Source organism: Cyrtonyx montezumae, unplaced genomic scaffold (genome assembly GCF_038088225.1).
Source record: "Cyrtonyx montezumae isolate F1298 unplaced genomic scaffold, pur_monq_1.0 scaffold_17, whole genome shotgun sequence".
Taxonomy (NCBI): domain Eukaryota; kingdom Metazoa; phylum Chordata; class Aves; order Galliformes; family Odontophoridae; genus Cyrtonyx; species Cyrtonyx montezumae.
This window is the reverse complement of record NW_027071903.1, coordinates 13,472,248-13,496,911: the sequence shown is the minus strand read 5'-3', so window position 1 is coordinate 13,496,911 and position 24,664 is coordinate 13,472,248. Positions and strand designations below refer to the sequence as shown.

At 39.0% G+C, this 24,664-nt stretch overlaps 2 protein-coding genes across 7 annotated transcripts in view; both read left to right on the top strand.

Annotated features, from left to right (window-relative positions):
* Positions 1 to 17,577, top strand: part of SLC12A4 (solute carrier family 12 member 4) — a 46,230-nt gene extending 28,653 nt beyond the window's left edge. For all 4 annotated transcript variants that reach the window (XM_065733293.1, XM_065733295.1, XM_065733297.1 and 1 more), the window contains exons 8-24: positions 62 to 276; positions 1,243 to 1,407; positions 1,478 to 1,576; positions 3,492 to 3,549; positions 4,342 to 4,516; positions 4,889 to 5,007; positions 5,470 to 5,568; positions 5,921 to 6,040; positions 6,704 to 6,808; positions 7,630 to 7,798; positions 8,837 to 9,032; positions 10,009 to 10,178; positions 10,354 to 10,485; positions 10,577 to 10,684; positions 11,469 to 11,653; positions 14,297 to 14,430; positions 16,401 to 17,577. In XM_065733293.1, the coding sequence (XP_065589365.1) occupies positions 62 to 276; positions 1,243 to 1,407; positions 1,478 to 1,576; positions 3,492 to 3,549; positions 4,342 to 4,516; positions 4,889 to 5,007; positions 5,470 to 5,568; positions 5,921 to 6,040; positions 6,704 to 6,808; positions 7,630 to 7,798; positions 8,837 to 9,032; positions 10,009 to 10,178; positions 10,354 to 10,485; positions 10,577 to 10,684; positions 11,469 to 11,653; positions 14,297 to 14,430; positions 16,401 to 16,492 (2,341 nt within the window). In that variant the 3' untranslated portion in view covers positions 16,493 to 17,577. The remainder of the gene's footprint in view (positions 1 to 61; positions 277 to 1,242; positions 1,408 to 1,477; positions 1,577 to 3,491; positions 3,550 to 4,341; positions 4,517 to 4,888; positions 5,008 to 5,469; positions 5,569 to 5,920; positions 6,041 to 6,703; positions 6,809 to 7,629; positions 7,799 to 8,836; positions 9,033 to 10,008; positions 10,179 to 10,353; positions 10,486 to 10,576; positions 10,685 to 11,468; positions 11,654 to 14,296; positions 14,431 to 16,400) is intronic.
* LOC136046656 (dipeptidase 2-like) overlaps positions 1 to 24,664 on the top strand; it is a 472,322-nt gene that overhangs the window by 51,719 nt on the left and 395,939 nt on the right. The window lies entirely within an intron of this gene.

Sequence of the window (24,664 nt, the reverse complement as noted above, 5' to 3'; positions counted from 1 at the left end):
AGGCAGGTTTCATTTTGCAGATGCCGTATAATAATGGTGTTTTTTTATATTTTCCTTCCAGAATTTGCATGTTGGGCAACAGAACTTTGATAAGAGATCAGTTTGATGTTTGTGCCAAAACCATAGTTAAGGATAATATCACTGTGGCCTCTAAGCTTTGGGAGAACTTCTGCCATAATACAAACTTAACCACTGAGAACTGTGATGAATACTTCCTACTGAACAATGTTACAGAGATAGCAGGAATTCCAGGAGCTGCTAGTGGCATTTTAAAAGGTATGGCATATACGTGTAGATTGTTTTCTTTCTTTAAAGAGGCGGTATCCAGAGCAGTTGAAATGGGTTAAACTTTTCCTTGTTGTTTAAGAAGGAGGAACTGAAGATTATGGGGAAGAACCGTATCTTCAATTAAAAAAAAAAAAAAAAGTAAAACAAAACAGTTTTACAGCCCTTAAAGGAGGAGATGGTATTTAGTTCTTTCTACAGTACTTTGTGTGCTGTAAAATTGATTAAATTGACCTTATACATCTTATAATTTCAGTTGAAAGTCAGCTGTGATTATGAGCTTTATTAATGTAAGTTTTGATTTTTCAGACCCCTACTTAGCTACTATGACTTTGCATTTCAGACAGGTTAAGACTATGTCCTGGAGGATAAAAATACTTGTATAAAAATAGTCTAGCTCCTTCTTTGCCCAGTCCTGAATGCAATATGATTGAAAAGCTTTCATTATTGAAGTGAATGCCAGAGAACAGATGCTGTGTGCTGGTGCTGATCACTTGAAGTTCCAGTTTACAAAGGAACCAGATTTCTAAAATGAATGTAGCATTTATTAGTAAAATTTTTAATGCCAACATAATTCTATGTTTTCCACTTTCTAAAGGGAAAACCAGTGTATACTCCATTCTCTCATAAATACTGCTGCTTTTAATTCTCAGCTGTGTATGTAGTGGCCCATTAAAAGGGCTCATTTCTGGGGATTAAAATAAAGTTACATGTAGTAATTTTAGAGGGCAAAATGTGTTTAGGTTTCCATTGACCATTCAAATGTATTGTTTTTGTTTTGTTTTTGAAAGCATGAAATAGAAATTTTCTGTCCCATAAGTTGCATGTCTTTATTTATGCTGTTCAGTGAATTGCATGAATTACATTTGTAGTCTTCAGCTGTAGACTTGTTACAGTGAGAGCAAATGTGAACTGAAATATGCTTTTCTTTTCTGTGGTGTGATGATAACGATGAAGACAACTTATGGAGCAATTATTTGGAGAAAGGAGAGATACTGGAGAAAGCACATCATCCCTCTGTTGATGTAGCAGGCCAGAAGAGCAACTTTCATCTGTACGTGCTTTCGGATATATCTACTTCATTCATGGTGCTGGTTGGCATCTTCTTCCCATCAGTGACAGGTGAGAATATTAAGGGAAGGGGTTGCTGTGGGTCTCTGACCTTGATCTTACACCCATAATATATTTTCAGGCATCATGGCTGGTTCAAACAGATCAGGGGACCTCAAAGATGCACAAAAATCCATTCCTGTTGGAACAATTCTTGCTATTGTCACCACATCATTAGTCTGTATCCTTTTAAAATTAGTGCAGTCCTGGTGCATTGCAAGCAACTCAGATGGATACTTGTGTACTGATTTGTGGAACTGCTTTTGGGTGACTAAATTATTCTGAGTATGATTGGTCTGCAACAAGAAGAAAAGTCCTTAGGCTGAAAGCATCTGGATTACTATTGTATTGTTTTCCAACTCCTTTTTTGTGTTTTGTTTTATTCTTTTGCATTTTAGTTGCTTTTCTTTGATATATAACCATTTGTAGCTTTTCAGACTGGTTAAATACAGATATGTATTTTTCTTGGGATGTGGTGGACTGTCAAGATGAGGGAAAGCTTTAAGCACAGAGATCATAAATTTCTGATCCTTAAATGTTTTTTTAGTTTGAGTGACTTCAAGTACGATGAGCTTTCTTGAACCTTTTAAGACAAGGCAAACTAGAGAGTTTAGTTGTTTAGTACATCCCCTGCTGGCGTTACAAAGACTGCTCAGTAGTAAGCTCCATGTAGCTGTGAATGACTCGCCATTTCCAGTGACAAAAGAGCATTTTATTTGCAAATGATGAGGATGTCCCTTATTCCAGATTTCTGGGTGCTGAGTGTGCATTCACAGGAGCAGCTTTTGTTCCAGTTAAGATCTTTGGTTCCATGTGTGGAACCATGGGGGCTTCGCTTAGGGAAAGCTTAAAAATCTCTTTTCCTGCTAGAGAGATGTCTCTCAGCTTCAGCTAGCCATTGGTTTCTGAACTACAATTTATTAAGATAGGAGACTTTCTGAAAATAAACCAAACGACACATCCCTCTAACCTCCCACCCCAAACAGACAGACAAAGCCCCAAGATGATAAACCACCACCAACAAAACCCACTAATGAGTTAAGACCTTCAAAATAAAATTTTAAGAGCTTTCTGGATAAATTCCACCCATGGGGCACTTGGTTGCAGAGGGGCTTCTCCTGGAACTTCTGCTGTTTTGAACCTGTGTTAGAATTCTGCCAACCCTTGCAAAGCTGACAGTCAGGATCCCAGCTCACTTACCCCGGCTTCTTAGGAGCACAGCTTTTCCAGACTGTGTTTCTAGAACTAACCTTGTACTTATTAAAAAATAAAAAACCCACAAAAACAAACAAACAAAAAAAACCAAATAACCAACAAGAAAAAATATGTTTCCTCTGAGTGCAATACCTATTAAAGCAGGTCACAGATGTGACCTCCCAACTCTAGAGTTAGTTTCATATAGGATAATGTTATATGTAGATATTATGCCACCCAGTGGAACACTTACACGTAATTTCTAGGAGAAAACATTGTTTCCCCTTTTATTATCCTTTGTATTTTTTAATTATGTTTCAGAGATTGAGGTAGAGCTTATGATTTAAACATTTCAATTTCAGTCACCAGATCGAAATTTTTCCTGGAATGCTAGAGCCAGGAAAAATGAATTATGTGCAGGAATAGTACAGTTTAGTAACAAACCAAATATTCAAAGACTTATTGGTGATGCAGATGTCCTCAGAGACCACAGCACGAGAAAGTGTCAGATAATTATTTGCCATCCATTCAAAATATCTTTGGACACAAGAGAAGAAGTTGGAAGAAGTATTTTAATATTATTTTCTGTTCTGTAGTTGTGGATGAAATTGAAGTTTACATTACAGTCACTTCCATTAAAGGTATCTCCTTTCTCGTAACATTTCAAACAATCATATTATAAAAATGGAAACTTCTAAGTGACAGTTACTCTTCTATTACAATGTATGCATGAGCAGTGGGATGTTAATTTACTCACTGGCTTTTCTTTTTATTTGTGGAGATATTGCAGTATGTATGCTGTAGGACAGAGGCAGATAGTGAAGTTTTCCCAATACTTTCTAGTTGTTTTCATCTGCTGTGTCTAAATAAATCCTACTTCCTTAGCACACTCTGTACTCAAGACTTCAGTTGTGTATTATTATTTGGAGCCTGCATAGAAGGTGTAGTCCTAAGAGATAAGTAAGTAATCATTAAGCTTTACTTCTTTAATACTGTACTTTCTCTTTTCTTTTAGCAAAGAGTGTTGGTTTTCCCTCACCCATCTTTTTTAAGTTTTATTTTTTATTTTTGTGCCTTTGCCTCTGGGTGACTTTTAAACCATAGTTGTATGTTTCTCACACACAAACCAAGCTAAGAAACCCAACCAGACATCCATAACTGGATAAAGGTTAATATTTGGTTGCCTCTGCCCTTAGATTATTTATTACTTAACTTTTTTATTTGTAAACCCACTAACGATGTTTCCAGTACTACAGCCTACAAGTACTTCGTTTGGGAAAGCTTCTCTCACACTGCTTGTCTCTTTCCTGTGGACAAACAGAGAAGTGCATGTGAATATAATTAAGTCTGAGGGAGAAAGCAAACAAACAAAACTACCAAACAAAACCACTAAATGTGCCTGTAGGACTGTCTGATGCTGGGTTGTACGGAGTGTTTTAAAAATCAGGTTTTCTTTCTGTTGTTAAGACATGCAGATCTTTCCTGGTGAAAGTATGAAATCACATTCTGACGATGAAGTAAGAATTTTGTAATAAGTAATAATAATAATAAAAAAAGCAAAATGCTGGAATTGGGTTATGGGTGTTTCCTAGCTGTGTATTAGAAGTAACTGTAATTTACCAATTTCTGTATTTCCCATAGCAGAGAATATTTAATAATTAATATTTAAATGGTATTTTAAAACTGACCAAGAAAACTGAATGTATCAAAATACTCTTTTGAATATGAACCTCTTGCTGTTCCTCTCTGCAGGTACGGCGATGCAGTGAACAAGAACTTGGTGGTGGGCACTCTTTCGTGGCCCTCACCGTGGGTCATTGTGATTGGGTCCTTCTTTTCTACCTGTGGAGCAGGTCTGCAGAGCCTTACTGGAGCCCCCCGGCTGCTGCAGGCAATAGCGAAGGACAACATCATTCCTTTCCTCTGGGTACGTTTAAAAATGACACTCCATGTGTAGTAATTGGCCAGTGATTTGACTTTATGCTCCTGAAAATCAGATTTGTTTCCCCAGCATTGAAGTGAAGGTCAGTTTTTTTTATCCATGCTTTGTTTTCCTTTGTTAAAAACTGGAATATTTTTAAAGAAGTTTGAATTTACATACATGGTAATTTTATGAGCACTCACATCTAATGTGGTGAAGCAGAGAAAGCCATTGTAATTGTCTCCTTGCTCTAGATAGAGGAAAATTATTACAGTTTCTCTGAATAGATTGCCTTTTTTTCATTATGCACTTATGTAATACGTGGAAAGTATGCTTAATATTTAATGGTGACAGTTGAAAATGTTTCTCTTTCTTCAGGTTTTTGGTCATGGCAAAGCAAACGGTGAACCAACATGGGCTCTTCTGCTAACAGCATTGATTGCTGAGCTGGGAATCCTTATTGCTTCCCTTGACATGGTGGCTCCCATTCTCTCAATGTAAGAAACAGGACAGTTACTGTAAAACAAACAATAAAATGTAAACAAAAGCCATACACAGAAAACATGCTTTTGAGTTTTACTGTTTTGGTTGCATTTTGTAACCATGTCTTAAACTGGTAAAACAAATCTAATGGAGCCTGAGTTGCTTTTTTATTATTTCTTGGAGTTCTCTAGTCTGTGGCTCTTAATGTAAATCTTTTTGTTTCAGCTCTGGAATGTTCTGTGAATAAACATGGTTTATTTTCTTTGGGAAAATTTTATTTCTAATACATAAGGCTGTGAAAGACAGGGCTGATGTTGCACATACATTTATATTCATTCTAAGAACTGCTTACTGATAAGTCAGGCTAAAAAAAACTGAATGGTAGTCATACTTTCATAGTAATTAATCCATGTAATTATAGTCTGTAAGTGTGTATGCTGAAAAGTTATGTTGATGGTATTTGTTTGTTTCTGCAGGTTTTTCTTGATGTGTTACCTCTTTGTTAATCTAGCATGTGCAGTGCAAACACTTCTGAGAACTCCCAACTGGCGGCCCCGATTTAAGTACTATCACTGGTAAGCAAAAGCCCAGCACCTGCTGTGTGATCTGCAGCGTGGGTCTGGGGAGAATCCTCTCCTTGAAAGTTGTGGGCATGTTCTCTTTTTCTAGATATTGTTTTTAGACAAGGGGACAACAGTGTAATATTCATAGTGGATCAGGCCCAAATAATTAATGGAATGAGTTTTATTTCTGCAACAGGATACTAAAACTGTGGGAGATGTGGGAGATTGCCTGGAAGCCTTATTCACTGGCTGTTCAGATAGAAAATCTAAAGAATAAACAGCGAGATAATGATTAAGTTAGTATTTCTTTATTCATTTGCTTTTGTAGGCTGCTACTCACTAATATCTTTGCTTTTTGTTTTAGGGCTCTCTCATTTTTAGGCATGAGTATTTGCCTGGCACTGATGTTCATCTCATCTTGGTATTATGCTTTGGTAGCTATGCTTATTGCAGGAATGATTTACAAGTACATTGAATACCAAGGGTAAGTATTAACTTAATAGGAGATGGTAGGAAGAATTCTGGCTGTGTTGTTTTATTGACTATTTCCAGCCTGTACCACAGTTAGTGAAGGAGTGGCACGGTCCACAGGGTGAATTAGAGGGTTTTTCTTAGCAATATGTATTTTTTCATTATTTTATTGTGTCAGTACTAAATGAATCTACTGAAATCTTATAGACTTGTTTTGTTAAGTCTCTGGAGATGTTTGAATAAATATGTAGGCCACAGGAAGCAGAAGCCCTGGTTGAGGTTGGGGACTTTTCCTCTCATTTACCACACAGAACTGCATCAGGCCCAGAACAGCTGAAGGCAGATTGTCAATGTCTGATTGAATCTGACTGTAGTATTGTTGTATAACCTGATTTTAGCAAATGAAATGCCTGCTGTTTATGCTTGGGAAACCTCTGGAGTAGAGTGTTGATTACAAATTAAATGCAGGATGGTGGTGTCATACACATTTGACTGAAATATTTGCATTTTGCTCATGTGATATGCATCACGCACAGATGTATGTGTGTGCATGAGATGAATGCTGTGCATCACAGTGTTGAGCTCATAAGGTAACTATTTCTCTGTATCATGATTGTGAACATGCATTTAAATGCTTCTAAAACTAAACAATGGCTGAACTGTGTGTTTTTCACAGTGCAGAGAAGGAATGGGGTGATGGTATCCGAGGTCTTTCACTCAGCGCAGCAAGATATGCCTTACTCAGACTGGAGGAGGGTCCTCCACACACAAAGAACTGGAGGTATTCATTTTAGTCTAGGAGAATGCACTGATTTGATTGGCTACTTACACATAAGGCATTCAGTTGGATTCCAAGCAAGATTTTTGGGATCTATGCGATTGAATTTAAATGTTCAGAATATAATATTCATAAGTGGAACTTGTTAAGACTGTGAAGAGCAGAGGTCCAGAGGCCCACTGTAATTTGCTGAGGGCATGAAGAAGTCACTGCTACCATTTGAGCCTTAAAAGCTGGAAGAGAGGCCAACATTTCTCCATCTGACTTTGTATGTTAAGCCAGATTACTGAACTCTCCTGTGAGTCAGGCTCTGAACAGGAGGAGTGGGAATCTCCTTTAAAAAAAAAAAAAAAGGTCTTTTTGAACTTGCTTAATCATAACTTAAGAGAGGAAAATATTGTAACTAATCTGTAAAAATATCTTAAGGGACAAAAAGCAGAGTGATAAAAAAATATTCATGTTTCCCAATCTCTTGGTACGAGGTAGTTCTGGAGGCACAGCCTTTCTCACAAAGCTTGTGCTATAATTGTGCTTAACAGAGCCTTGAAAAATCAAGCAGGTAATAAAACACTAATGAAATTCTCTTAAGCTAAGTACATGAATGGGTTTTATGACTGTCAAAACAGTACAGTTCCCTCAGTGCTTCAAATCTGCTTTGAATCAAGATAAATAAATTATTAATTAAAGCCCTCCTAATGGAGGAGATAGATTGTAGTTATCAGAGTTAATACTCAGGCACAATTAAAGTAACAAATGAGGCAGTTTTTCAGAAGTGTCTTTGTGATTTATTACTAAAAAATAAACTCTCTTTTAATTTTCTCCAGGCCTCAGTTGCTGGTGCTTTTGAAACTTGATGAAGATTTGCATGTAAAGTACCCTAGATTGTTAACATTTGCATCCCAGCTGAAAGCTGGCAAAGGTTTGACTATCATAGGATCAGTCATCCAGGGGAATTTCTTGGAAACTTATGGAGAAGCCCAGGCTGCTGAGCAGGTCAGTGTACTAAATCAATCCATAAATTCCAGTATGTGCTGAGTAGTGCTCCAGCTGTTTGTTACAGAACTTGCAAACGTGTATCAGCTGTCAGTTGTCTTTGAAAAATATGACATAAATGCTTGCTACCCATATAGGAAGCCTCACTGCGTAAAATTGTCTTTAATTTATAGAAAATGATTACTCTGGGAGTTTATGTCTGCTGTTTAATGAAGGGAAGATGACTGTTTAGTTTCTGAACATAACAAGAAGCATTTTAGTGACTTGCAATTATTATAAATTAGCAAATGTACTCTGTTTCTTTCTGCATGGTGATAAATTTGTCACAAAAAGCATTAAAAGATGGTCTTGAAAATGTGTTAATAAATCATTTAATCCATCTCATGGTGTAAACTTGACATCATAGGCCTGCTTTCATCTGTGTCTTATCTGCATGTTGTTGTTTTCCTCAAAGGGGTTTTGTACAGGAACACTGTTAAAAAAGGGGAAATGAATTCATAGGCCTACAGGCTGAACAAGTTTCATCTTTAAACAAATAGAGGACATGGTTTTCTTGTGTGGGGTGTTGTGGCATTCAAGCATGGATTTAGTGTTTGTATTTTTTAAATGAATATAATAACACTGCAAACTGCATATAGATATCTGAGCTGGAAATCCAAATGAAGCTAATTAACTGTGTGTTTAAAAAGGTGGATGTTTTAAGATCAAAAAATGGAAGGTGAGGTATTAGCAGATATTGCTAACTACTGCAGTTTTTATAAGCAAGGGGTTATATTTCAAGCCCAAAAGAAAAGCTTGCTTTGAATTTTGGGAATAATTAAGTTTGGAAGGGTACTTCGTGTGCTTTAAGTAGGTATTATATACAGTGAGTGGGCATTTTCTCTTCTGTTTTATTAGGGGATGTGTTTGAGCCGAACTTTGCCTTAAATTGTGTTTTATCTGTGGCCATATGAATGGGGAATGTACACTGTAATCAAATGACAGACAAAGACATGGAATTCTTCCTGTGTATGAGGACTTATCTTGACTGTCTTTCAGACTATTAAAAATATGATGGACATTGAGAAGGTGAAAGGATTTTGTCAAGTAGTTGTAGCCAATAAGGTTCGAGAAGGAATTGCGCACTTGATCCAGTCCTGTGGGCTTGGTGGCATGAAGCATAATACTGTGGTTTTGGGATGGCCGTATGGATGGAGGCAAAGTGAAGATCCAAGGTCGTGGAAGACGTTTATAGGTGAGTTGAAGGTTTGGTGTGACCAAAGTTGTTTATTACACATATATTACACTCCGGGGATTTTAACAGAATCCGTGTGGAATTTATCATGCTTTTCTTTCTTCTGTTGATCATGAACTTCATGCGAGTTAATAAAGCTTAAGTCTTTAAAAAAAAAAATGTTCTCATATGCTTACATGGTACTGCTGTGGTTGTGTGTGTGGGGTTGTTGTGTTGGGTTTTTTTTTGTAAATAAATGTGGTAATCTCAAGCTTTTAGATTTAAGTCGCAAAAAGTGTAAATACAGCAACTGAGGTAAAGTTCACAAGGGAAGTAAAGTCTCTTGTGTGACCAGTGGATGTGATTGAGGAGGGGAAAGTATGTCTATGCTTTCAGGCAGAGCAATAAGCCAATTATCTGTAGATGGTTTCTTACAAAACTGATTTATATTTGAAATATCATCTGTTGTAGCCAAAAGGCCTATGAAGGTTCTTCAGCTATTAATTTAGCAGTTAAAATTAATCTTTCTAATGAGCACTTCAAAATGATGGACTTGAGAGATACTGTTTTTGTGGCAAGCTATTATTTTTCCCAGATAATCTCTTTCCACAGGTGCTAATCTGGCATCTTTGCTATGGGATCTAACGCTACCCTTGCTCAATCATTCCCATCCCCGTCGTCTCAGATGATCCAACTACTTAACAGACAAATTAGAACAGAACAGTTGCTGCTTCTTTGTATTTAGCTTTGAAGATAGCAGCCTTTATTTCTGACATGAAATAGGGCTTATGTTCCTTTTTTAAGTCAGTTTTATCCTGCGTTGTTTGGTCTGATCTACCAGTCTATGCAAGCCTTTCAGTGTGCACTTTTCTTCATGTAAGCAATAACTTTTATGGTTTGCTGATATTTTCTTAGTGAGTAACTATTTCCCCCCCCCCGCCTTCTAGATGACTCTTGCAGAGTTGAAGGTAAATGTTTGTTCTTTCCCTTTTGCCAGGTACTGTTCGTTGCACAACTGCAGCCCATCTGGCTCTGCTGGTTCCCAAAAATGTGTCTTTCTACCCCAGCAACCATGAGCGTTACAATGAAGGCAACATTGATGTGTGGTGGATTGTGCATGATGGAGGCATGTTGATGCTACTTCCTTTTCTACTCAAGCAGCACAAAGTAAGGAGCTTAGAAAAAGAGTGTTACCAATTACTTGGTATGCATTACTGTAAGGAAAAAAGGCCAAGTAGCATTGCTTGCAGTGATAAACAACAGAAGTTGTATTGGTAAGCTCATTTCATGAAGCAGAGTGTTACTAGATCAAATATATTGAGAATTTACGTTCTCTCACCAGGTTTGGAGAAAATGCAAGATGAGAATTTTTACTGTGGCTCAGATGGATGACAACAGCATCCAGATGAAGAAGGACTTGGCTACTTTCCTCTATCAACTCCGAATAGAGGCAGAGGTAGAAGTGGTGGAAATGGTAAGGGATTTGAACCTTTTTTTCCCTTTATGACAGAAATGATTGTGTTTGATTATGACTTAAGAGCCATATTTTTTTCTTATTTCTGCAGCATAATAGTGATATTTCAGCATATACTTATGAGAGAACTCTTATGATGGAACAGAGATCTCAGATGCTGAGGCAAATGAGGCTGACAAAAACAGAGCGGGAAAGGGAGGTATGTCATTTGTGGTTGCTTACTATGGGCTGCTGAGGTGGATGACGCAGTGACTTCCTGGTAGTGTTTTATAATAACTACTTCTAAATTAAGCTCCTGTATTCTAAAGCTAAAAGGAAATCCTTTTAGTGTAGCTTTTTGTTTCCCAAAATTGCATTTTGTCACTGAATAGCCTTGCTGCACTTGCAAACCCATGCTAGGAATCTTTTGTTTTCGGAAAAACAATGGCAGCATATAAGCTGCAGAAACAATTTCTGTGTTCCACTTTGCAGTGTAAATGATGCTCAGTGATGAGAGGATGTAAGTCTCAACCCAGTTTTGACCTTGGTTTTGCTTTATATGGGATATCTGTGGCTCGTCTCAGCTTATAGAATAACCTTTTCCTACTGACAGCTTCGTTCTTGGTTGGACTGTTAGCCTTAAGTGTTCAATCTTATTCTTGTGCATGTGTTTATCCAACTTTTTGTTACCAATTTTGTGTCAAACATGGGTTGTTTAAGACCATGTCATGAAGTGAGATGGAGTGTCTTTTGTTGTTGTATAGATAGAGGCATATGTTAGCCTCAGTTCTGCATGGTTCACAATTATCTAAATAGTTTAAAGTCAGTTTGCTTATGTAGGATTTTTAGCTAGGGCAGGCATTTAGTATCTGAGCTGTACCAAGCACCAAATTGACTGTACACAGTAAAAGATAAAATGGAACAGAAAGTCTTTCATTGCTTAGAAGGAACCATCAATGGTGAAACAAACTCTGAGTTCACCTTGTTGTTCGCATGCCTTCTAGGCTCAGCTAGTAAAGGACAGACATTCAATAGCACGTCTGGAAAGCTTGTATTCAGATGAAGAAGATGAGGGGGACACCGTGCCTGAGAACATTCAGATGACCTGGACAAAAGAGAAATGTGATGCTGAGAAGCGGAACCGAGGCAGTGCTGTGGGAAGCTTTAAAGATCTCATCAGCATTAAACCGTGAGTCCTGTCAAGAGTCAGTGGTTTGCACCTCCCGAAAGTCTAATTGTGCTATGCATTTATTATCTTTTCCCTTCTAGTCCTTGGTTTAGATTTGCACAGTAAACATTGGGACCTGACTACTGAAAGGACAGCAGTTAGCATCCTGAGAAATCTCTTACAAAATGTGGCATGCGTACCTCAGTATTTATCTATTATAGCTTTCCTCCTGCCTCCCAAATACATTAACAAAATGCACAATTGAAGAAACAGACTGATAATTTCATGGATCTAATGACAATTAATAAAAACCTGACAACTTTGCTGATCTGTTGTCAAGTATGGATGTTTAATACAGCAAGGAAGAGGCTGTGGAGATGATAATGAGTGACTGAATAGGATATGAGTGTGATTAAAACCCTTGAAGATTGATTTGTTGAAAGAGCATGGGCATATGACAACCATTTTAGTGTTTCTGTGTGAGTACCCTTGAATAGGTGAAAGTAAAGCTCTTTGTGGCTTAGAACAAAAATAGGTGGATACCCTGTGATGTATTGCATCTTACGTGAAGAGTTCATTTTGCCAGCTTTGTGTACGTAGGAAATTACAGATTCTTGAGAATAAAGCAGTGAGAAGTCAAATTTGCTTTAGGGTGAAATCATATGTAGTTCATATACTTTAGAAATTCTTCTGAATTTGGTGTTAACTGCCTGTACTTTTTCCTCTTCCATGCTTTCAGAGAGTGGGAAAACTTGTAAGTTTGTTATTTAACATAGAAGTGCCTTAAGATGATTGAGAGGAAAAACTTGATTATCTCAACAAAGAGCAGGAAGAATGTATGTAATTATGGAAGGAAAGAAAAGAAAAAGAGTTAAGCAGTCTTAGCAGTGGTTTTAAAGGGAGCAGTATTAGCCACAGAAGCTGAGTATATTACGAATAACATATAACAAACTGTAAATTATCCTGACAAGTCATAGAAAAAAAAGCAACAATTACAGATCTGAACCTCTTAAGCAGAGTTCTCACAAAATGGGGGATCCTTCCTCAGCACTGCTAGGATGTTATTGCTGGCGGTTGCTGGACTCTTAAAAAAACCAACAAACAAACAAACAAAAAACCAACAACACCAAAAAAACATTTCTCATAGTCTACACCTTGACATCACTGGGGAGATGCAAGTTTTAAATATCACTTTATACAATGTCAAGCCTTTAATTTTCCATTACTTTTCTAGAACTATACATAGTTAATAACAGTTCATTGTTTCTGGTGCTGGTTTCTTCCACACTTCCTGTAAACATAATCTGGTGCCTCTCTGTGTTGCCTGTGGCTTCCTGAAGTTGACATGGTGGAGACAGAGGATGTCCTTGCTGTATGTTAAATAAGAACTTGAAATAACAGAGGTAATCCAAAGTGGATAGACTGTGCTGTTAATATAACAAATATTATTCATACCATTGCATCTTCTATTTTCCATATATAAAATACTTCTTGCAAAACTATGTATTTGGAAGAGCAGCAAGGTTACTAAAGGCTTTAACTCATGTAAAACTGAATCAGGAAAACTGCGTGTTTATATTCAACCTGTCTACTATTACCTTGTTTCAATACATTGAAATGAAGAAAGAAAACAAGTGGAAGATCTTAGGATCCTCACAACTGGAAATGTATTCTATTTCTGGTTTGCTTTTCCTTTTGCGATAGCAAAATGATGATTGATTTCCTGTAGGAAGGAAACATTTCCTGACTCAGAATTCCTGAAGGATGCTTTCCAGTTCTATTCCTGCATGAATTGATGTTATTTTGTAGTAATATATTTTGATAAATTGATAATGTGCCTATATACAGAATTAGTTGTGTACCTGGATTCTGAAAGGACAGAGGTTTGTGAGATCATTCTGCATTTATTCCCTTCTCTCCCACAACCATCAAGGGACTGCTCAGATTTGAAAGTGTGATTTGAGATTTCAGAGATGCTCGGACCATAGGTTTCCCTTGCAAATAACCAGGCAGAGAGGTTGATTAGTGTCAAACTGAGGAAAAGGTTAAGATCTTTATTAACCACCAGCGAAGTCCCACCAGCAGGCATGCATCCAGCCACTAGTAGTGTAGGAAGCTGTAGCAAACCAGGATTTTTCTGGAGATGTCAAATGCTGTTCCACACACAAAAAAAGACAAGTCCACTCACAGAGAGCATGGATGGAACACCGTGCTGCCCACATATGCCTTCGTTCTGATGAATCTGAGAAAAATGGTTTTCTGCTAGAGGTCTGTGCTGCTGCAGGAGGGAAGACAAGGCTGCCAGAAGTGGAGACTCTGCAGTCACAGTCACCCATGGTTAAAGTGCATGTTCTCTTGGGCAAATGTGTTTTCAGCTTCTTGTGAAAGGCTGTAAATCCTCTTTATAAAATGTGCTTCCTTAAGAGCAGTGTGACTTCAACAGTTGGAGACCGAACTCCAGGGATCTTAAAATGGATGGGCTGACAGTACCTGTAGGACTCTGAAATCTTTTTAGTACTTTCATCATTGTGCGAAGAAATGTGCTGTTTGTTAACACTGAACAGGGTGCTTAAGAGACTTAAGGTGCCCTTTTAAGGCTTCTTGGGCATTGTGTTTTTCAGAGGCATGTTTCTAACACGAAGTCTAAATGTGCTTTTTCTGCAGGAACCAGTCTAATGTCCGAAGGATGCACACAGCAGTGAAGCTGAATGAAGTTATTGTTAATAGATCCCATGATGCCAGACTTGTTCTCCTTAATATGCCTGGTCCTCCAAAGAACACTGATGGTGATGAGAACTGTATCCTTTCAGTCAAGGCCTGGTCCACATACAAACTTTTCCTTTAATGTGTTCTCTTGAAGTTGTTCTGACACAAATGTCAGACTGGAATAAATGAGTTTCCACTGAGTGGAGAGTACTTGCCTGGGGCTGCTGTGTAGTAATTGCTTAAAGTAAAATTTGCCATTGGTTGCTCTGAAAGCTTTATGAATTTGAAATTAGTATTGTCTCAATTCTTATTTAACATAATGTACCAAGACCATGCAAGTCTTACTTGTGCAATATGCAATTCATCTGTGATTATTTTGCCATTAGAGAAAAGGTTAAACAGTTTGACAACGCATAATGTGTTCCAGGGCAGGAGCAAAGGCTAATTCTGAAAGGCAAATGGCCTGCTATATGATGCACAGTGTCATTTAGAGGCTGGGACCCCCATCCAGGAATGAATTACACCGTGCTGACTTCGGAGATTGTCTCAATAGTGGATGTGGCAGATGTTTAAGGAGGCTTTGGCAGTAGCCAGTGCTCTGTGCAGGGCAGTGTCTGAATGTGGGTGAGCAGGAAGTGCTGATAGAGAGAGGGTGTGTCTCAGGTACATTCTCACACAACAGAATACTGAAGTTTAGTTGCAAATGCAATGCTGTGGTAAGATTTAATTTCAAACCTACAGTACTTAGATCCCTAGGGGGATACTTGCACCATGCTTATAGACAAGGCCAGAGCTGAAGCTTGCAGTCTGCTGAGCCTCCTGGCACTCCAGTTTTCTGTCCATAGCTTCTCTAAAGCCTTGGTTTGTACTGTCATGTTAGCAAGCCTTTGTTTGAACTGTGCCAAAATATGTGTGCAGCATGAGTTGCGAACGCAGACCAAATGATTACAGTTTTCTCCTAACTCTAGAGGGAAACAGTGGTGACAGTTATTGCACAACAGTTTGCTGGCTGAAGAGGAGATTAGAGCACTCCTCCCCAGCATAAGAGTGTTTCAACTACAGCTGCTGCAGCTGCAGGAGAGATTTTGAACTTGAAGCTATGGGTAACTTTTGATGCTGATACTTATTCCTGCAGCCATCCCTAGAGAGGCTGAGCCCTTGTGACCAAACAGCATGCAATATTCCCAAAGAACAGCTGGATGGGAGTGTCTGTGTCTGCTGGTATTCGGATCATTTTGCTGGGAAAGTTAGAGTCTTGCTTTAAAAAAAACCAACTCATCAGGCTTACAGTAAGCCACTGTATTCCTTCCCTAACTCTGCCTCTCTCTCCAAGCTCCAGAATTTACTCAGAAATAAGTAGCAGATGCAACATTTTGAAGTAGTATATTCCTTGTCTTCCCCAAAACTTTTGTGGTGGAAGTAGGAGCGATGTTGGAAAGGAGCGATATTTTGAATATAAGTTAAACAGAAGTTTATCTCGGGCTCATACTGAACCTGCATTAATGCAACTTGTCACACTGTTGGCGTGCACAAAAAGTAGGTTTTGTAACTGTCTGAGTCTGCAGCCATTCCTCTTTTAAATAGTCAGAGGCCTAGTATTTTGCAGGAAAAGGGGGAAAAGTTTGAGTCATCTAGGGATTTTCTCAAATGTAGAACTTTAACTTAGTAGTTAAATTCTGTATTTAAAATTATTGGTTAGATGCATTTATAAGCAGCTTTCATTACTTTTGTCCCATTGCCACCATATATTCCACCTGTTCGGAAGGATGAATGCAGGTGTGTTGAACTGAGTATAAACTTGGCTCTCATGTAGCATCTTGCAGTGAGATATTTCACAACATAAGCATATAGAAATGTGTTCAGCCACAGGTAACATTTCTTAACTGTTGGAAAAAATCCAATCTCCCTAAATCTGCCTGTAGGAAAATTTTTCCTGTCCTGGGGTTGAAATAAGTACATACTTAAAGTGACTGTTCAGAGTTCTTGTTTTCTCAGTGGGGGGAGGCTAATCATTGTGCACTCTGGTTTTAACATTTCTTCATCCTTGACTTTGCTGAAACAGACATGGAGTTTCTTGAAGTCTTGACTGAGGGTCTGGAGAGAGTATTACTTGTCAGAGGAGGTGGACGAGAAGTCATCACAATTTACTCCTGATTTAGTACAAATTTCTAATGCTGGCCTACATTTACCTTATTGGTGATAATGGACATTCCAGTTTTAATTGGAGAAGAAAAAAAGGTTTTTCTGCCTAACTTTCTCCTCATTCAGTTCTGTTCATTCTCTTTCCGTTTGCAACATACATATCTTTTGGGGTTGCAGTATTGTTACACCATCCGATTAGCAACATAGTTTAATTGTGAAGCTGCCTCATTATTCAGTTTCTGCTTTGATACTCCAGCATTTGTGCATGTAGTTTTGCCATTAAACCTATTTTTGGACAACACTGCTACGTGCAGTATTTTTAGTAACTGTAATGTAAAGTTAGGACATGAAAGCCAGTTACTGTAAAAAGATTTTAAAAGCTTTTTATATTAGGTTTGGGGAATAGAATAACATTACATAGCAGTTAGTTTCTGCTGAAGTTCAGCTATAAAGCATTTTCTAAGAGCACACTAAATTGTAAGAAAACTGAAAAAGCTTTTTTTTTCTTTTTTTTTTTCTGGGTTTATTTCCAGAACTAAACTCTCAGTATTGGATAAGGATTTATACTTTTAATACATTTATTGATAGAGATTTAAATAAATTATGTTGATATAGTTGGAATTATGTATGTAGCTTGCTACAAATTGTGTTGCTTCTGAGACTTGAGGTTCTGTGAGGCCAGATCCCTATTTATTTTTGTATTTATTTGTCAGAAATATTGGATACACAAGGCTGCTTATGAGTACAGAGATCTCGTGATAAATTTTGAATCATCAGTTGGTTGAAGGACCAGTCCTGTGCAGTTCCTCCATGCTTTAAATTTCTTGCAGATCATCCATCAAAGTACATTGAGCATGTTGGAGTCCCTTGCGTAGAGCCAAGTGCTGTGCTACACGCACAGTGATGGGATTGCACTTGCACAAGTACAAGGGACCTGCTGCTTCATTGTATGCTTTATGTTCTTAGAGGAAAAGGAAGAAAAGATGACCTTTATTAACCAATAAGTCTCCGGAGTTTTTGTCAAGCCCATTGAGTTGTACTTTATGTACAGAACATACGTATTTTTTCAATAAAATGTTGCATATACTTTGAACCTATTCTCTGTTCTGTGTGCTGTAGTAGTTCACTACTACTTGGGAATGCTGTATCTGTCCTCACCTTGCAGAATTTCTGTAATCTGTTGAGGCAGATTCAGACTGTGCAGAGGAATGTGGTGCGGAGGCGTTGGTGTTTGCCCACATGGCACAAGTGCTGCTCTGTGGAGGTGCTGACTTAGTCTTGAAAGCCTGACTTTGTGCCAAAGTGAGTAAAGGCTCATGGGTCTGGAGTTACTGCCTTATTAAAGAGCTAAGATTTACCCTATGCCTGTAGACCATGAAGCACAAATGAGCCAGTATGCCCTCAAGATTTCTAGCTGTGTGGGAAAGCAGTGATCCCTTACAATGAGTGATTGTAAGCTAACCTCTATGGGGTGGATTAGTAGTATGGGAATAGAGATTGAGGTTGGCATATTTCTCTGATCTATGTGATCCTGCTGTTTGATTTGTTAATACTGACATCTCTGTTGTGATAGTGATCCTGGCTGTTTCACTTTATAACAGCATTTCTAAGGCAGAAATCTGGAACTAGACAGACTTCTATCTTGAATAAGAACAATATAATGAAGTTTACTTTATGTAAAAGTTTTATAGTTGAAGTTCTCTCTGGGAAATAGGACATACCGGATGGGAGAAGGATGGTGTTAGCATGTGTGAGATTCCTGCCCTAGTACAGCCAGGAAACAACGTGTTACAGTGAGGTCTACTGAGTTATTAATATATTTTTTTTTATGAAAAGTCTTTGATCGACTTTTGGAAACAAAAACTGATTTCACTCACATTGTTAAGGCAATTGAAGTAATAAGAAAAAGAGAGAAAAGCTTTCTTATTTGTAAATATTAAGCTATTTGTAAAGAGATTATTTTTACATTTTCAGATGACTAATAGTAAGCAAGTGAACAGTAATTTTCAACACTTATTTGCAAGTATTCTTCTACAGAAATAATACTATTTACAAAATGATTTTATTTTTATGACTTTTGTATGTCCCGCTATGAGGTATCTATTTTCTTTTACCAAATGTGAGCTTACAATATAAACATGCTGAGACATGTGTACACTTACTTTGTCCTAATGAAGTTTTGTGCATTTGGATGATGTAACTCCATCCCATAGAAGGATTTCAGGGCCATGCCTGACCTAAGTAGCCTGTTGTGTTTTTGGTGTGTTCAGTATCAGCAATCAAGCAACCATCCTTATTGATACAGTAGATAGGATTCTGGAATATTATTTTATGCCACTTTATGCCAATTTTATGTTATGGATAAAAACTAATTCAGCACTTCATGAGCACTAATGATTTAGCAGGTCCCAGTTAGGTAAGATATCTTTCTATATGGTGGATTCAAGGTACGTTCTTCTGACACTTAATTTCTATCAAAGTGCAGAGTCTGAGGGGTGTGTTGGTGAAACCTGGAAGTAGCATGGAGAAGGTCAAGGAAGCAAACCAACCATGAGTTAGCTACTTTGAGGGTAACAAAATGATCTTCCATTCCTGTCCCTACACTAGAGCCCTTTTCTGTTAAGGAGGTGACAGCGTTGCAATTAAAATACAACCACATTAAGTTGGTACTATGTTTACAGAACTGTATATAGTTATGACTAAAACCTCTATGGCAAGATTTTTAATTATTAGAAATGTTAAAAAAAAATCCTACTTCAGAACAAAGTAGTCACTTTTTGTTTGCTGCCTGCTTTAGCCTTCACCTTTGGAAAAATAGTAATCAGGAAGAGCAGGCTATCAAAAAACTGCTTTCCTTTCTGTGAGGAACTGTGTGTTGCTTTCCTGGTGCAGCTTAGCCTTCAAAGCTTGAAAAGTTGCTTTCAAACAAATAAAATGTTGCTTTAGACAGTGAAATCCACAAGAGGGCACTAGGCCGCCTCATTTGGTCATTCTCTGGGCTTGAAGAAATACCACCACAGTTACCTTAATTATTTGTAAATTAATGTTGAGCGGTAATTTTTCATCTTGTTCATCTAAACTGTATTTCTCTGAATTCTCCATGCACTGACAGGAAACGAAACACGGTAAATTTAAAATTTTCCATTTAAACAATTCATTCTCCTCCTTGTCCCCTTGTCTCATTTTCTCATCTGCGTCATCCATAATAATGTTTGCTTCTTCAGTTGTTCCCTTGGGAAGGAAGAAACTGCCTCATGCTGTGCTCTGGAGGTCAAAAGTTCTCATTCCGTTTGGGAGTAATGATCCCCCTACATAGCTGCTGGCCCAGGTTTGTAGGCAGATCCTGCCTCACTACAAGTGCTGTTTTCCCCTGGGGAGAGGTACCACATCATCCTGGGTTTGCCACGTCAGACAGCAGCAGTCAGAACTACAGTGCGGTTTGGTAGGCGATGGATTTCTGAAGGGATTTTTCCTTAATAGTCACACACTACACCCAAAGCTCTGGCAGCTCTGAATAGACTGCTGTTGCCAATGGGAAACTTGACTGTAGTTTTCAACTTTTGACCAAACTTCACTCCCTGCCATGAACGTCATGATGGCAGACCTCTCACTGCTAGTAAAAACAATGTCATGATGTGCCTTTTCCTCCTGCTGGGGTAGAACCTGCTACCCGGGCAGATGGTGCTTGCCCCTGGCAGTCCTGATGCTTTGTTACTCTGTTAGCTCCTGCAGCAGGCTTGTCCCAGTGCTTCAAGAAGTGTTAGAGACCGAGTGCATGTGCTGTGTGTGATGAGTTAAATCTGAGCTGAGAAATGAGTTGGAAGGGTGAACAAATGGGATAATTTCAGAAGTAAATCGGCTAATGCTGAGTGGCAGTGGGAGATGTGCCTAACTTATTTCTGCATAGTGTGTGTGAGACTGAGGCGCTCCAGCTTTTAACGATTGCTATTGTTCTCTGGCAATGTAAATAACATAGATAATGTTGCTGAAATAGAAGTGTGGCAGGATGTTTCCACTGCCCACAGGAATGGCATTGCTAACAGGTTAATCGCAAAGCTGGGGCATAGATTCTGACCTTTAAGAAGTCCATGCCATGCAAGCAGGCCAGTGAGTCCATGATGTTAAAAAAAGATGTAATAAGGCAAAGGTGGGACTATGGTGACTTTATCTAATGGGATCTGCTACTAAAAAAGAAAAACAAAACGTGTACTGTTTTACAAAAGAAAGTTGGTTTTATTTTTACTGGTCAGTTCACCTTATATTTTTCCTGCCAGCTCCAAGCTGGAAGATGTAAATTCTTCCTTTGACAACAAAATGCCACTGTCAGGAAGATAAGTATAGACTGTAATTCCCAATGCAAGCTCCAAGATTTACATACAGTGAGCTATTGGTATCATTTGAAGGACAGCTGTATGCAGAGTACCACTGCACAGCTTGGAAGGCTTAAAAGAAGCAACTTCTTCGTATTTTGTATTTTTGCACTTCTATAGGAGGGGGAGGAAGTGAATCTGAGTGAAGGTAAGTTCTCTCTTCCAGGCTGACTGATCACACTTGAAAAAATGGTATCTTTGAAAAGTTCTTCTCTTCAGCAGGCTGAAACATGAAATGTGAGGTGTGCCCCTACAGTAAATACAACCTTTTGTTGAATGAATATGAATATCTGTATCTGTTACACAGATTTTGACTTAACACTCAACAGTTGTGTATGACATTGTGTATAGTGCTGTCACTGCTGAGAGCGTAGTGCTTTCCTTTCTACATCAGAAGCCCGCAAAAGCAGCAGCCAGCAGGCCATAGGGATACAAAATAGTTTACAAAAAACAGAATTACAAGGAGAACCCAATGTTAAAAAGCTCATGAAACAGACCTTGATTGTTGCTCCTCAGTTTTCCCCAAACTGTGGGAGTTCATTTTTGCTTGAGCCTTTCAAACGTTAGGAAGCTCTTACTCCTTCTGCAGGAGACTCAATCTCCAAGCAGCAGTAATGATTCTAAAAATTTCAGTTTAAAATGGAGTCTCACAACAAAGAATTTCTTCCTGATATCTTGTTGGATTTTCTTGTTATATATCTAAAATAATTCCTTAAATGTAACATGTTTCATTCTGCTTTAAGATGTACAGCTTTGACTAAATATCTCAATTTGCTTTCCATTTGATTAAAAAAAAAAAAAAGTTAATAAGTATTCAATGGCTGAGGCTTTTCAAAGAAGACATTCACCACAGAAACACTAAGTATCCAAGTGAAATAAATAAATAGTCCCCGTCAAAATAAGCTGGTGACAATCAGGACTGAGTGTATTTTTAGTTGGCTCCTTTCATGTCCGCCACCAGAGCTGATACAAGCTGTTCCCACAGTGTAACTCTTTGTGGCTTATCTACTCGTTTCTCTTTCAAGAGCAAATACAATTAGCTTCCTCAGAGGGAGGCCAGCTGTGCTAGGGTGAAGCATGGTCCTGTTTGTTTTCGGGCTTTAGTTAGCATAACTTTCATTGTCAGATTGGCTTCAGCACTATTTTTCATAAAGGTATGCTTGTCTGGACTCTGTTTATTACCATTTTCAACAACTTCCTTGCATCTGTGGAGGTATTTCTCATCTCAAAACAGTAATTGAAGTGCTCAGCAAGGCCAGTCAACTGACACGAACATACTGAAAATGAGAAGCAGATGGATGTTTCCTTCTGCTTCCACGCTGTCTTCTAGATAGATTCAGTCTAACTCCCATACCGTTTTTCACACACTTAAACTAAAATTGCCCAGGGTTCTGCAATGAACAGCAGTATTGTTCCCAGAGTTGTGGTTTATACAATGGTTTTATACAATGTGATTTATATTTTTTTTTTCCTTAGGTTTAAAAAAAATCTCATTTGAAACAGGCATCTTTTACACTGTTTTGGGACAGAACACTCCCTTACTCTGCTTTTTTTATTTTTATTTTTATTTTTTCTGTTTGCCAGCTGTTATGTCAGTAATGAATATGCACAGAACAGAGGGGAACAGCCTCTATAAAATCAGGCTATACATACTAAGAGTACAAAATGTAGGCTTGAAAGTAGGTATGGCTACATCCTTCTCTGACAAACAGATTCTGATGTTAAAGCACAACAGGCTCTTCTGCTGTCTCATTGTTTCTGCCTTCCAGGAAAGGCTGTACTCTGGGAAGGGTAACAGCCCAGACTGTCACCTTTGAAGATCGTAGGTTATTCTTGCTGTAACAGTTTTATTTTGAAGGTTATGTGTTCCCATGGCTGTAGACTTAATGCAAAATAAGGGAGATTAATTCAAAGTCCAACCTCTGTTCCAAAACACATCGATTTTAAATTTAGATCGAAAATTAGAATGCTGGTGCTGCTGCAAAATGTGGAAGATGGATCTAATTACCTAAAAAGTGTCTCAAGCTGTAAGATGTAGCACTTGTTGGGAAGGAAGTGGAAGAGGGAGAGGTGTGTGAGAGTCCTAAGTCATAAATCCTGGTGAACATACCTTCTATGCCATGTATTTGTATTTCAGTATGTCCTCCCTCACTGCCCTCTACCTTTTCTATGGAAACAGGGGAGGTCATTCTCCTGAAATCTTTATTTTGCATGGGTTTGGAACAGAAATGGCAGCAGCAGTGACAGAGATGCTCCCAAATACTGTTTCTGACCTCCACAGAGATCGTAAGTCAGAGAAAACTCAATGAGAGGCTGAGGATGGACGTAGTCATATTTCTGTGTTGGTTTGCTTCTGCCAGTGAACTCTGCAGACAGAACAAATCCTAGTAGAACTCACAGCATTTGTTTCATTGGGCATTTGTAGTTATGCCAGAAGTTTATCCTGGCAGAAGCATATGTGGAGTGGGATGTCCTTATTCCCGCTGCAGAGTGGCTCTCACCACTGTGACTAAAGAGAGTGAGATTTGCTTTGACCTCAGATGCCCAGGCTGTTCTGCACACCGGTGTCATCGGAAAAGCTCGTGACAAACACTCATACAGCGACTCGAGGCTGTGGTAGCTGAATTTCTGGGGGAGGGCGGATCTCGCGGGAGCTCTGTGCGTGAGCGCGGCTTTTTTGCAGCTGTGAAGCTGCCTCTGAACGGCGGCGCGCGCGGCCGGCGGTGCAGTTCCCGCCTCTCACCACATGGCGGCGCCGAGACGGGAAAAGCCGCTCCCGTCTCGTGCCCTCGCCACAGCGTGGCTGCGGCTTCGCCCCGCTGCTGCTTTCCCGCTTTTTTTAATGAGCTGAAGGGCAGTGCAGCCGAAGGCATCCCTCCATGAAGGCTTTCACCGCCCGACTGCTGCCATTCTGTTGCACGGGGATGTGGCGCTGCTTTGTACCGTCATTTGCTTTTTTCCCCCTAAGAAACCACCTCAGCATTTGGCTGAGGGGGGGGCTGCCTTACGGCGCCCGAAGTTGTGATTTTGGGGAAGGAAACACGATTTGTCTAAAATGGGGACTGCCGACCCCAGTTCCTGGCATATCTTGAGCTCTCAAGTTCTTTGGTCTTTTGCTGGACTGAGTACCACAGTGCAAGAGATGTGAAGGCTGCAAAGCTCTGCAGATGCACGCTGAGTCTTGAGAGCATCTGCAAACTGCAGGCAGTGAGAAAGGAGAAGAGCGACTGGAGCGAAACACGATGGATTACAAATATCCTGGCACAGACACCTCCTGCCCAGCTGCGTTTTCATGATACAATATGGAAAATGGGAGAGCTGCAGTGCTGTGCAGAGCAGGCACGTGGCTTATCTGTAGAGCTTTTACTGAAGCATCCTTTGGTAGCTCTGTAAAAATGCTGCAAGCAAGCAGCTGCATGTGACTTGTCTTTCCATAGCACCCATCACCGGTGTGCAGGAGAGCTCAGGGTGGTGTGGAGTGCCCGCAGACTGTGAGCAACCAGCACTCTCGTGCTCTACTTCAGGGTAAAAAAAAGTCTGTCCTCGGGATGGATTTCTGTGCCCAGCATTTAGTTTTTCAGAGTACGGTGAGTGTGCATTTATTTCTAGAAGGATAGCTGCAGGGAAAAACTGCTACGTGTAACTCAAGTTGATCTAGAATTTTTATTTTCCTGCAACCTAATGAACAGAGGAAAAGTTACAGTTGATCATTAAGAATGATGAATTGAAGATAGGCTGGGGAGGTTTCAAACAAGCAGGACTCTGGTTTCTTCAAAGCTGGCAGGGGTAAAGTTATAACACTCACAAAATATAC